The sequence below is a fragment of the Bidens hawaiensis genome, unplaced genomic scaffold (genome assembly GCF_021521415.1).
Source record: "Bidens hawaiensis isolate Kalapana, Puna unplaced genomic scaffold, B.hawaiensis_p1.1 tig00012953_1, whole genome shotgun sequence".
In the NCBI taxonomy this organism is placed as follows: domain Eukaryota; kingdom Viridiplantae; phylum Streptophyta; class Magnoliopsida; order Asterales; family Asteraceae; genus Bidens; species Bidens hawaiensis.
Window position 1 is genome coordinate 437,052 of NW_027492081.1, and position 14,415 is coordinate 451,466.

General features: G+C 33.5%; 2 protein-coding genes across 2 annotated transcripts; both read right to left on the bottom strand.

The window, feature by feature from the left end:
- Window positions 1-3,627: 3,627 nt before the first annotated feature.
- LOC143542648 (cytochrome P450 CYP72A219-like) lies at window positions 3,628-7,361 on the bottom strand. Its single transcript, XM_077035190.1, has 4 exons — window positions 7,066-7,361; window positions 6,737-6,954; window positions 6,403-6,647; window positions 3,628-4,435 (listed from the first exon to the last, which is right to left on the bottom strand). The coding sequence occupies exons 1-4, from the start codon at window positions 7,340-7,342 to the stop codon at window positions 3,628-3,630; spliced, it is 1,548 nt and encodes a 515-aa protein (XP_076891305.1). The 5' UTR covers window positions 7,343-7,361.
- A 1,991-nt stretch (window positions 7,362-9,352) lies between these two features.
- Window positions 9,353-12,619, bottom strand: LOC143542649 (cytochrome P450 CYP72A219-like). Its single transcript, XM_077035191.1, has 4 exons — window positions 12,343-12,619; window positions 11,518-11,735; window positions 10,827-11,071; window positions 9,353-10,373 (listed from the first exon to the last, which is right to left on the bottom strand). Exons 1-4 carry the CDS (start codon window positions 12,617-12,619, stop codon window positions 9,566-9,568), a joined length of 1,548 nt encoding a protein of 515 aa, XP_076891306.1. The 3' UTR covers window positions 9,353-9,565.
- Between the last annotated feature and the right edge of the window lie 1,796 nt (window positions 12,620-14,415).

Genomic DNA, 14,415 nt, shown 5'->3' on the forward strand with positions numbered 1-14,415 from the left:
ACGGGGCCTTACAAACAACATAATATTTATCACGTACATAATTTAAATACACAAATAAATATAATGTAAAATCATATAAACATGAAAAAATCTATAAAAACATATATATTTCACAAATAAATGTTGTAATAAATACTACAAACACATAATATAGAACTTAAGGACTTAACATAAAAAATTATATAGTCAAAAAGATAACTAAAACTTATCATGTTGGTCGTCCTTACGAAGCATCATGCCGAAAAATACGTACACACCATATAAAAATTATAATGTAATTGTATTTAGGCGAATTAGCTAAGTATTTAAAACGAACCCAAAAAATATTATCAATTGTACTGAGGAAAGTAAACTAATGTGTTAATATCTGTAGAAATTAATATATTTTTAAAAATTCATAACTTCAATATGAATATCTAAACAATATACTTTAAGATTTTAATAGTCAGTAAACTAATGCGGTATTTTATTTTTTATTTTTAAATTTTAATATAATTAACACTTTTTATATTTTTTAAATTTAAATACATATATTGTGTATTCCGACCCCCACATCTTATCCTCCATTTCTTTCTTAGCGCACAAAAAAACCGGTGAAACTCGATTTGAAGATTTAGGGACCCAATTTAAGAAAAAATTACATGAGTGACTTAATTAGAACACTTTTGAAACTTGGTTACTATGCTATGAGATATTCCCTTTATTATTTATTACAAGCTAACAAAAACAACCAAAGTTGAATTTCGACATTAAGTGTTAAAATGCATTTAAAATATGTTGTCAATCAGTATTGAAAAAGATGGTTACAACATATCTCATTATGTTAGTTTACTTATTTTTGACAAATTATGTTTGTTACATTTTGTATAATTGATTGTACATAAAAATCAATTGTTATTTGACAATACATACATACATACATACATACATACATACATATATATATATATATATATTAAAAACCATTATTTTCTACACTCACACATTTACTATTTATATCAATTTTCAAATCTTCCTACATAATGTACAACTAACAATTGCACGAGAATTATATATGTATTTAAAAGGTAAAGACCATAGTTACCTAATTCGCGGTTCGCTCTGGTACGGGTTCGCGGTTCGGGTACGCAATTCGTCAAATGTAACGTATTCGGTACGAAGGGGGGTAGGCTCATTTCGGTACGAACCGGTACGATGCACCATGTAGTTCGGTTCGTTATATCCAAATTAAAAAATAACTATTTATAATTTATATATAATTGTATATATATCATGTTAATTTTATGCTTTTTATGTATAAACTAATTAGTTTTAAGAATCAAATGTAAACTAGTGAAAATAGAGGGAGTTAATTGTTAATAAACACAAACTAATTTTACTATTTTTATTGTTTTTATTTAAACATTTATAAACTTTAGGGTCTAATGTAAGTTGGTGAAAGCTTGGGGGGGGGGGGGGGGGGGGGGTAAATGTCAAATTAACCAAACTTTTTAAAACCTATAACAAAACCACCCACGTTCTTAACTTCATATACGCCGCCGTCGCTTTCAGTTTCCTCCTTTTCTGGCAAAAATGGCAGCATTGCGATCAAAAATTGACATAGCGTACCGGAGCGAATTGGAACACCGAATTCGTTTGTTTGGTACGCCGTACCGTAGCGAACTGGAACGTAGCGAATTTCGTTTAGGTTCATGGCGAACCAATTCGCAATTCGCGGGTCTTCTGGTGAATTCGGTAACTATGGTAAAGACTAAAGTTTTTTTTTCTTATAATTTTATAACCAGTTTTATTACAAACTTTGGTTTATTAAACTTTTGGCATAAAGGTTTTTACACTTACATTTTCTTGACCCCTCAACTTAGTTTCATATATTTACTTTTTGGCCCATCAACTTTGTTGATGAAACTTTTGTTACAAAAATTTTACCATAATAATCAAACCAATATCAACAGACTTCTCGCCGCGTGCCCATCGCAAAACGTGATAGCATTCGAACATGTAATGCATTTAACCTGCACCGTCGCAGCGCGCGGTGTAGAAATACTTGTTCACGTTTATAATATATTGTATCCTTTGATGTAAGCTTTCACTTGAAGCTAATAACTTAAAAAAATAAATTTAAATATATGTTATTGTATTAAGAGTTATAAATAATTTGTTACCGTTCAATGCTACTCGGTGGTTCTCTTGGTGTTGACACTACACTTTTATATATATAAAAATGGATTATTATATAACATTTGAAGGGTAAATAAAGAATATTAAAATGACTAACCGTTTGAATTACTCCTTTTATTGGAAGAGTTTGATTGAACAAAATTGTGCTTCTTTGATTTTAACGACATTTGTAATATAATATAAAAAAGTTATTATATAAAAATGAGGAACACCATAAATGTTGACAGAAAAAAACGTATATAGTGTGCTATTTAGTTTTGCTGTTTAAAAGATTAGGTTTTACAATTTGAAAAGGGGTAGCGGCGCAGTTTGTTGCCCGCTTGCATTCTGCTTCGATGTAATTAAAAAACTTTTAATTATGAAGGATTTTAATACACAAAACGTAACAATTAGAAAAACGGGACAACAGAGAGTATTAAATTAAGTCACAATTGTGGTTTTTTTATTGGATGTTCATAATATAATTGTAAAAACATGAAAGTTATAAACATTACCCGTCAAACGTAAATAGCATACCTTAGTCTACTTGACATGAAGAATAACGGTTAACTTCATACGGCATAAAGTATTATAAAATCATTAATGTAAAAGTGTCTAACCCACCAACATTATGTGTTGAATATATATGACTAAAATGTGTAGAGTTAAATAGTATTCAACTTTACATATGTAAATTAGGTGTTACTATTTTATTTAATATCATAATCATTAGCATTAATATATAAATTGAATTGTTACTTTTGAATAATATTATTTATTTTTGAATTATTTAACTACCAAGAAAACTTGAGAAGCCTTAGTATGTATGGAAACTATAGTAATGAACCAATAGGAATTAGCCCAAATGAATTTTTTTAATAGAATATATAGATATTTTTTTTTGAATTTTAATTTTATTTATTGTTAATAAGTTAATAATATATTTAGGATTTGATGATTAAAATATTTCACAAATAATGAGATGTTATAACTCAGTTTAAAAACTATCTTGGTTTGGTGAGATCATGACCTGCTTATTTTTTTTACAATAAAATTTTTTATTAATTATAAATAATATTTTTTTTTAAAAAAATATCATAAATTAATTTTTAGTATGTCCCTATTTTATAGGATTTTCATATCAAATATTTGATGAGATTAATTTTTAATTTAATGAGTGTTATAACTCGTTTAAGGGCTATCTGGTTTTGGTGAGACCCATACCCATGAATTCGGGTCAAATGCATGAGAAGCCTTCATATACAAATAAAACAATATGATGGTTTTAGAGAATATAGGGAGCAACCAGAGAGATTTTAAAGGTTTCTTTTATATATTTAAGATATACGTAAAGTGGTTTTGTTACATATATTTAACTTAATTATTACACATTTAGAAAATTGTAAAATTACAAAGGCGCGTGTGTACGTGCACATACACACAAATATATCCAACTACCACATGAAACTATCAAATGTTACGTAAAATCAAGTGAGTGCCACACTGTGGTGGAAGACTGAACACCGCAAAGGGAGAATGCTTGTATGATGGAGAAAGCTCAAATGAGAACCTACGCAGAATCTTCGCTACAGCTACTTTGGCCTCTATCAATGCAAAGTTTTGCCCTATGCAGATCCTTGGACCGCCACCAAATGGTAGAAAGCAACCCGACCCTTTGCCCTTGGTTGCACTTGCTACTCCTTCGGAAAACCTTTCAGGTTTGAACTTGGTTGCTTCTTCTCCCCATAGTTCAGGGTCATGATGAACACAAATTATAGGTATGATTATGTTCACACCCGATGGTAGCATCATGTCTCCTAGCTTTGTCTCCTTGTGGGTAGCTCGAAGAAGCATGGTGGCAGGTGGGTATAGCCTAAGAACCTCGTTTAGTATCATGGTTACAGTCTTGAGATGTCTTAGGCCTTCAAAGTGAAGTTCTTGAGTACCAAAAACTTCCATGATCTCTTCTCGAGCTCGGATTTGCCACTCTTGATGCAAACTTAAACAAACCATGGTCCAAATAATCAAACCAGAAGTTGTTTCGGATCCCGCAATGTAAAATAGTTTGCATTCTTCTATCACATCTTCAATACTCATTCCAACCCCGTGTTCTTTGATTTCTTTTGAATTTGATTCGAGCAAAATACCAAGTAGATCATTGTTGCTAGCTTCTCCGGTCTCAATTGCCTTCTTCCTTTTGTCAACAATGCCCCTTGCAATAGTTTGAAGCTTATTGCGGTTTTCGTTAAACTTCTTGTTTGCTTTTGTAGGTATAAACCTAGGTATAAGATAAACCATCATAATAACTAATTTTTTCGTATCTTTAGGTGGTTTAGGAAAGAATTGTTTATAGACGGCTTAGGAGTTTCTAAATGTTTCTAGATTATCTGCTAGTGGTAGACCGATAATAGCGGACTTTTAGAAGAAGTTAAAAGTCCAACGGTAGAGGTGGCCGAGTTAATTTCAATTAAATTTATTCAATAAACCATGTAACATATAATTCATTTTTTTTTTCAAATATCTTGTAATATTTAACTTTGCTAAAAGTTCTAAATACATAGTTTTGTTTAATTTTTATTTGTTGATAGACCGATATAATTTCTATTAAAAACCTAGTATTTCAAAGTTAAGTATTTTTTTGCCACCTATATATTAAAAGTTATCTAATTTTTGAATAGCTTGGTTTCTAATGACATTAATATCGGGGTATCGGAAAAAAAAAGTCAAACATAACCGTGTATTTAGATTTAAAAAAGAAAATTAAATAGAGAGGAAACGTAAACAAACTAAATTAATGTGCTAACGGCAAGAATCAAATAGTGTAATTATATTTATAAATAGCATAATTATAGTGTAGTGTAATTACAGCTAGAATCAAGTAGTGCAATTCTATTTACAAGTAGTGTAATTACACTATGCTTTAATGACACTACACTACAATTACACTATGGGTATGTTTGACAAAGAGCTTTTAGCTTCAAGCTTTTAAGAAAAGGATCATCCACAATAAAAAGCTTCGTTTGGTTGAATAAGCTTCAAGATTTTAAGTTTGGAGAAAAAACTCCATTTTTAAACGCTACTAATACTAGCGTTTGAGTAAAAGTTAGAAGATTTTACATTTTAATTTACAAGTTTAGTATTTGAACTTTCATAAACTTTTGTAAATTTATATAATAATTACATATTTTACCCTTATTCAACACTAACTACCCCCATGACTCTTTAAAAGATCATAACTTTTTCACACGTTAAAATTTATTTTAAACAAATTATATAATAAAAAAAAACATTTTATTTTCTTTAATTTGAGTATAATATTGTTATACTTCTTTAACTTTAAAAAATTAGTATACTACGTGATTACCGGTTATGATTGGCAACAAGTCGAGTCAGATGAGCTCGGGTCATGTGTAAGACCAAATTAGGGTCGGAACGAGTCGATACAAAAAGGGTTAATTTAGTTCGACTCGTGTCGGTACGGTTTTAAGTCGTAAGGAGCCAGATTAGAACATGTTTCAGATTAAAACGATGTCGGGTCAGAAAGGGTTTTAGATCAAAAAAGGTTGGTTTAAAAAATTATCTATTTGAAATTACTGTATATTTGAGCATTGTTTCTTGATTTTCGCCACCGGTTACACGCTTATTGCCTTTGCACGAATTACACGTTTGCATTCGGGTTATGTGTGCACTATTATCAAATGAATCACGTACCGACACTAATTATGCGGTTGATGTCAGATTGCGAGCTAACTCTGCCGCACCGCGCGGGCATCCAATTAGTTTTATTAAAAGTTCCTGCTGCTCTGCCAAACACCTAAATATATCTAAAAAGCTACAGCAAACAGCCACCAGCTTCCAGCTAACAGCCATCAGCTAGTTTTGTCAAACATACCCTATATTGTATATATAATTACACTACTTGATTCTCACAATTAGCACGTTAAATTGTATTTTATCCAAACCAATTAAATAAATGAAATTGTATATTAAATAATTTTATTGAATAAACGATCAAACTCAGTTGAATTCGAAATTACCCCTAAAGACGTCTTGCTTTTCTAGACACTTCTTCGTTTACTATATCATCTAGACAAAAATAAATAAACAAAATAAAATGAACAGAGTAAGAAGACATGATTGATACGGTGTTTGATAAGGTGAAGATCGCTTAAATGATTAAGGTTCAATTTCATAGTAGACAAAAATTGTGTAATAAAAAAAAATTGAGATTGATAGAGTTGATACCTTCCTCCGGGAAGATATAAAAGAAAAAGCAATTTGATTGCAAGATCCATCTGTTCCTTTTGGATACCGAATAGATTTTGTGCTTCCTCATAACTGCTACTGAATGCTGCTCGTGAAATCACGTCTCCGGTCAAGTTATCAATGTACGGCCACACATCGAATTCTGCCACGCCACTTCCCGCTGTGAGCCCTTCCCATTTCTTGATCATTTCACTACAACTTAAACAAATTGCCGGGAACATATTCTATGCAATCACCAAACACAGTCAGTTTATATTGATTTAGATAATTCAAAACTAGTGACTTTTTTTAAATAGAAAAATAACCAATAGACCTTGATACTTTCAAGATGAAAGGCTGGGTTGATTATGTGACGATGTTTGGTCCATTTCTCACCCTCGGATACCACAACTCCACCAATGATGCTATCCCGAAGGGCCTCGTGTTGCGGCCTTTGGAACTCATTGGGTCTTGTTAATATGTCCTTGATGAGTTCCGGGTCCATGACATAAACCCGAGGCTTTGGCCCGAACCATATATAATACTTTTTCCCTATCAGATCAAAATCAGTGACGAATCCAGAAATTCTAAATCGAAAAGTCAAAGACATAACATGTAACATGAAACATGATATCTTAAACTTTAATATCAAGAATAAGTTACCGTATTTGTTGAAGATATAATGATCATACGGCAAAACATGTGAAGTGATGTCATGGGAGATTGGCATAGGCTTTGATCTAGCTTCCTTCACCATTGTTGCAAGCTCAATGAGGTCACCCTTCAACAGCCTGTATGAATTACCTTTATACCCTTGTTCTTTTAGTAATTTCTCTAGCTTCTTTGGATTCAGCCATGCCCAGTTTAGTATTTTCCATCCCAATCTCACTGCCACAACTACAATAATGGAAATTACAACTTTACCGACAATTTCTATCATGCTGTCCTGATAAATGAATATTGTGATCATGTAAGTACGATGTATAATGTATTGTTCGTTGAGGGTTATATAATCCTGAAGTCGTCATGGGGTCAATGCTAAATTTCGAAAGTAGTCCTTCATCTATTTAACAACCTACAAATTTAGTCCTAAGGTTCTCTTTTTCCTTGCACTTTCGTTCAGTCTAGCATGAGAAGAAACAAGAAGGGTATAGAGATTATATATATGTATGTATTCTTCATGAAAGCAACGGTGCTAATGTCACGTCGATTGCCGTTTTATATTTTAAGAAAACACGTACGTGTCACATTGGAGATATAATAAGTAATAGTCAAAGAGTTGGTCACAAAAATATAAATAAACATTTATAAGAAGTGTTAAAATTGAGTCGGAATCCTCTGTGCCTTGTGGTATAGCTTTTCCATGAAAGTGTTAATAAGACCCTTAAAAAGTTACCCACAAAGTATGTGTTTGGGTGGAAGTTGTGGAAGCAGCGTGGTAGAGGCAGGACTGGCTAACAGGTTGGGTCAAGCGGGTTTGCGTCAGAACAGGTCGATTAAGAAAGGGGTTAATTTGAAAGGGCTTCGGGTCTGGGCGGTTTATTTCGAAAGAGGTCTGGTCAGAATGGATTTTGGGTTAGAACGGGTTCAACTTTGAAAGGGCTTCGGGTCGAAACAAGTTGGTTTAAAACATGTTTTTTAAATTAGTTTACACTTCAGATTTGCTTCTGATTTTTGGAACCAGTTACGAGCTCGATGTCGTGTTACGCGATACCGGCACTTCTTGCGCGTCCGATTCCGGGTTACTCGCATACCGACACTGGTTACATGTCCAATTCTGGGTTACGAGCATACTGACGCCGGGATACGCGCGTATCAACACGGGTTGTGTTGGTAATCCTGTATTAAAACCTGTAACAATAAAACATAAGTAATAAACGTTAACGATGAACCGGGATTGTGTTTAACACAATTCCCTTAAACAGATTCGCGGTCTGTTCCCAGGGTACCCCGGTTCGAAAACAGCCGTAGCGTGCTGCCGGAGTTGACGACTTGCCTGAAACAAAATCAAGAATAATGCTGCAGAGAGAAGAGAGAGTTGTGTGTTTAGAACTGCTGCAATGGCCTGGTTTTATAACCACAAAATCGTAACAACTGAATAATGACCATTAAGTGTAATAATTCTGAATAATGGTTATTAGTGCAGTATATGAAACCGAAATTGTAATAATAATAATAATCAATAGCATAATAATGATTATTAATAACCATTGAGCAACAGTTATTAATTTGAATTCTCAAAACCAAATACAAAAAATTGCCACATGTGGGCCCGGTTTTTCGGAGCTGCATTCGTGTCCACGGGACGTGCGGGCACGCACGAGTTAGGTAGATTTTAGTCCGGAAACCCAATTTTGCACCCCCCCCCCTGCACGCGAGTAGGAGTTGTAGTAAAACACATCGCAAATTTTCAAATGTGTAGTAAGAATGACACCTTATAAACCATTCTCAAATTTGTTCCCCAACCGACGTGGGACAAAGTTTTACCACTTCACTTTTTTGAGACATTCATTCACACACTCTTTTATCCAATCTTCTAACAGGTTGCACATTCGATTCCAGGTTGAGCACGTAACGGCATTGGTTACGCATCCGATGTCATGTTACATGTGTACTGTTGTTGGGTTGCGCATGTGACGACACCGGTTACGTGCCCGATGGCGTGTTATGCGTGTACTAGCACGGGGTTATGTGCAAACTGACACCAAAACAATGATAAGATAAACATACATGCCCTCTAAAAATCTCTAACCAAAGAAGAAAGGCAAACAAAGAGGCATGAAAAAAGACACCAAAATAATAATAAGAAGCCAAGACATTAAAATATATAATAAGATAAATATGCACGCTCTTTAAAAATCTCTAACCTCTATCTGACGTCTACAAGTGATCCTATCTTCAATACTTGAACTTGATGATATGCGACACATTGAATAAAACAAAGGTACCCTTATATTTATTCAACTAGCTAGTCCCTTGTTCATTAAGAATCAAAGTTTCCATAGGCATAACCATTTCAAAGACAATAATAAAATTACAATCATACTTGAAGCAAATTAAACACCATTAACACCACAGCAACAAATAAGAGACCAAGCGCTCACTTATTTTAAACACCACATACACTTATCACCTAATCTAAGACGTAACTATAACAAATCTATCAGGTTTCACGTAAAATCAAGGGAACCCCGAACTGCGGCGGAAGAGTGAACATAGGAAAAGGACAATGTTTGTAGGACGGAGAAAGCTCAAACGAGAACCGTTGCAGAATCTTCGCTACCATGGCCTTTGCTTCGGCCATGGCAACGTTTTGCCCAATGCAAACTCGTGGACCACCCGTAAATGGAAAGAAACAACCCGAACCTCGGTCTTTGGTCGCATGTGCCACACCTTCTGAGAACCTTTCAGGTTTAAACTCGGATGCATCTTCACCCCATATTTCACGGTCATGTTGGACATAAATCATCGGTAAACTAATGTTCACACCCGATGGTATCACCATATTTCCCAGCTTCGTCTCCTTGTTTGTAGATCTAGTAACCATAACCACAGGCGGGTATAGCCTAAGAGCCTCGTTTAGTATCATGGTCACAATCTTGAGGTTCTTTAATCCCTCGAAATTTAGTTCTCCAATTCCAAAAACATGTAGAATCTCCTGTCTAGCTTTGTGTTGCCAATCTTGATGCAAAGCCAAACAAAAGACTGCCCAAATCAATAAACTTGAGGTTGTTTCTGACCCACCAACGTAAAATAACTTGCATTCATCAATCACTTCTTCCATACTCATACCAACTCCATCTTGTTCAATCTCTTTCAAACTTGATTTTAGCATATGCCCAAGTAAGTTATCGAGCCAACCTTCTCCGGTTGTGATTGCTTTCTTCTTTTTGTTGATTATGCCTTGGAGTATAGCGCGAAGCTCGTTGTTGTTATCTTTAAACTTCTTGTTCACTTTTGTTGGTATAAACCTGCATTTCAGAAAATTAAAAAGTAAAAACAAACGGTCGAAAATTTCGTTATGAAATTGGTTGCTAACAGCTTCAATCTATAAATAATAAATCAGTTGCTAATTGGTTCAATCGCAAAAAGGTTCAATCATCAAATAGGCCGCTATTGTAAATCGATAGGATGGTTAAATTGATGTAAATTCGATCTTAGGTGATCGTTGTTTTTGGGCTCCTCTCCGGGTTGTGGAGAGGCGTTTGGTTTGTTAGTTTATAAAAGTTTATAGTTTGAAAAAATAAAATAGAACGCAAAACGGTTTGGTAATTGAATTGATCACAAAAATTAAGGAACAGGTGCAAGTTCGAATTCTAATTTATGATAGTAATAAATTTGGCCACATAAATGTTTGATAGTAAAAAACTTAGATGCATATTTCATAAATATAATTGTAGTAGTTGCGCTATAATCTTAATTACCTTCCGCCAGGTAAATAAATCAGTAACAAGTTTTGCATCGCCAACTCCATTTGTTCCTTCTGGATTTGGAAGATCTTTTGTCCTTCTTCATAAGAGCTACCAAACGCTGTCCGTGCAAGTACGTCTCCCGCCAAGTTATCAATATACGGCCACACATCGACTTCCACAACACCAGTTCCAGCCGTGAGTTGTTCTAGCTTGCTGACCATGTTGCTGCAACTTGAACAAATTGCCGGGAACATACTCTGTGCAATCATCAACCCAACTAGTTTGTTTAGACTGTATAGAGTAAATTGTTATTTTGGCTCATGTGGTTTACGTCTCATAACCCATTCAACCCAAAATAAAGTTTTTGGACGAATTAGCCTCTGACGTTTAACTTTGTTATTGGTTTTCACCCCTCACACTATAAATCACAAGTCTCCTCTTTTTACCCCCTTTTTCTTTCATTTTTCTTTTATCCTTTTTATCACATTTATTCTATTGATTAGACTTATTTATAATGTATGTTTGAATAAGTTATATTTTTCCCATCAATTATAGATTTCCTTAAAACTGCGTTAATTAATTAACCAACTTGTTTGTTTGATATGTTTTTTACACTTTTTATAATTTATTTATTTTTAGTTATCAACTAATTTTATTAATTAGTTAACAAATGGGCTGAAAGTTAAACTGACACTTAACAGACCTTGATACTTTCAAGATGGAAAGCCGGGTTCATTATTTGACGATTTTTGGCCCATTTTTTACCCTCGGAGACTATAAGTCCACTTATGACACAATCTCGAAATTGGTCAGGGTGCGGCTTCCAAAAGTCACTGGGCCTTGACAGTATCTCCTTTATGAGTTCGGGTTCCATGATGTAAATCCTTGGGGTCGGCCCAAACCATATAAATGACTTTTTCCCTGCAAAACATTCAACATTGAAGCTATAAAGTTTTAGTATCCAAGATCCTTTTGTAAACTACGGGTATAAAGGAGATCCTGATTTGGGTTGGTATGTTGTCATATAGAACTGATCATTTTGATTGAATAGTTTGGTTTTCGGTTTGAATGTTAAAGCTCTAATCATACAACCTTAATTACATTAATGAGAAAAGTTTGATTGTTGATAAGATGACTAAGTTGTTTAGTTAAAATCTATTTGAGACACTCCCGATTGCCTCCGTAATTAATTGTATATTTTGAATATGTATTTCCTGGTCAGAATCGTACACAAATTATATTTTATCTTCCTTTATATGTTCATGTTCCAATCTTATACATGTTATTATTTGTTTCTTTCTTGATCTAAACATCAACTGTGGCTATGCTTGCTTCATCAGCTTGTTGTCCGTTTACTGGCTTATCTTTTTTACTTGAATCATTTTATTAAACACCATCTCTGTTTACATCTTTTAACTCCATCAACTTCTTCTCTTGTTGGGTAATTTATTCATTTCACACGCTAATTAGCAGAAAAAGTCAAATGACACCAATACACGTATAAAAGAGATAAAAAGCTGAAAAGTACCGTATTTGGTGATGATTTGGTGATCAAAGGGTAGAACATGTGCAGCAATATCATGTGTGATTGGCAAGGACTTCGATTTACCTTCCTTCATCATTCTTGCAAGCTCCTTCATGTCACCTATTACCAACTTGTACGAATTACCTTTATACCCTTCACTTCTCATCCACCTTTCTAACTTCCTTGGCTTTAGCCATGCCCAGTTTAGTAATCTCCACCCCAACCTCCCTATCAAAACTATAACAATGGCTATTACAACGTTACCTATGGTTGCCAACATTTTTCCTCCCAAAATAGGAAGAGTATTAGCAAATATTGGCTTTTATAACAACTAACATTAGCATTACATTAAAAAATAACTAAATATTTAATTAGCTAAAGAGATTGCTGTATGTATGTGTTATGCGTTAGTTTAAATTTGTAAACTCACCAAACGGCGATTCCATAATAAGCCCAACAAGATAAAAGTTAAATTTCGCCATTTGGATATTTATAATTATATGGATTTTTGTAGTCTTATTGTTTGTTTCTTTATGCAAACATAAAAAGGCTTAAATGGACTATGTTGTAGGCGATAAATCGTCTAATAACTATTTACTAATTTTTCTATATACGTCAAATCAAGTTTAATATTTAAAGTTTTGATGTAACATTGTATTATTATATTTATATATAATAATAATTGAGAAGTTTTACGACACAAAACATATGATTGGTTCACGTGGTTAAACGGTTTTTCTATTTATATTTATTTTTTGTTTCTGATTTGTAAAATGCGGGGTTTTTATACCGAATTTATGTCAGCCTACGGTCGCAACACATGGTTTTTTCGTCGCGACTTTTTTGGTCTGTCGATTCCAGAAAAGTCTGCGTCAGTTCGTGGCCACAACGTGCATATATTTTAGATTTTCGCCCCAGTCTTTTTTATTTAAATACGTTAATTTGTTGTATTATGAGTGCGGAAGAATTAACTTATTGCTTTAGTTTCAGTGTCTTTGTACGATACCGACCAAGCACGTGTCGGTTCGTCACCACAATGCATGGTTTTTTTGTACGATTTAGTGCTGACAACATCGATTCCGACCGAATTCGAGTTAGTTCACAAGCGCAACACTTGAGTTATTTATCACGTTTTTTTGTTCGATGATTCCAAAATCAACCAATTCGTACCAGTTTGCAACTGTAACGTGTGTGTTTTTTTTGTTTGTTGTACTTTTTTACATATTAAATATGTTAAATTATTGTATTTATGTGTGGTAGAATTTATGTTTTGCCTTACTTTCGGCACTATAACCAAATACAAACCAAACTTTCGTAGGTTTGCAACCGCAATACGCATTTTTGTTATGATAATTTGTTGTATTTGGGTGTTAACAAAGTTTTTTAGGGTTTGTTTCTGGCTTCGTAACCAAGACAGATCGAATTCACATCGACTCGCAATCGCATCACACGATTTGATAAGTTGTACGAGTATGACTGTCAATAACATCAACCCGGCGCAACGCGCCGAAAATCTATCTAGTTTTAAATATAAATAAAGATTATTCACGATTTTTATGTCTTTTTTATAATTATGTAAATATTGAATTATTTTTTTAATTAATTTTAATGTATAAAAATGATCAAATTACCATAATTAATACTTACAAATATGGAAAAGTAGTAGCTGAATATTTGAAGACTTAAATTAAACAATGAATATAATAAACTATGATCGAGAAACATGATGAGAGCACGACACATACGCAAAAAGCGTTATTATTTTGTATAAATTATCAAAGTTAAAACAAATAATTAATGTATGCGCCACTTTAATTACATTTTCTTCTCAAGTTTGATGCATAAGAATTGAAGACTTTGCATGTTAGCTAGATCGTTTACCGTAGTCTCAGATTTTAACTACTAATTTGGTTTAACTTTAGTCGGTGGAAGACGGGGTAGTAGTAAAACAACATATATGTGATAGGGAGAAATCAATGTTGCAATAATTAGAACAAGTGACAAATTCTTTAAAACGGCTTCGTTAATCCCGAGAAAAAAGACAAGGTCGGAATTTGTCCTTTTACAGATAAAAAA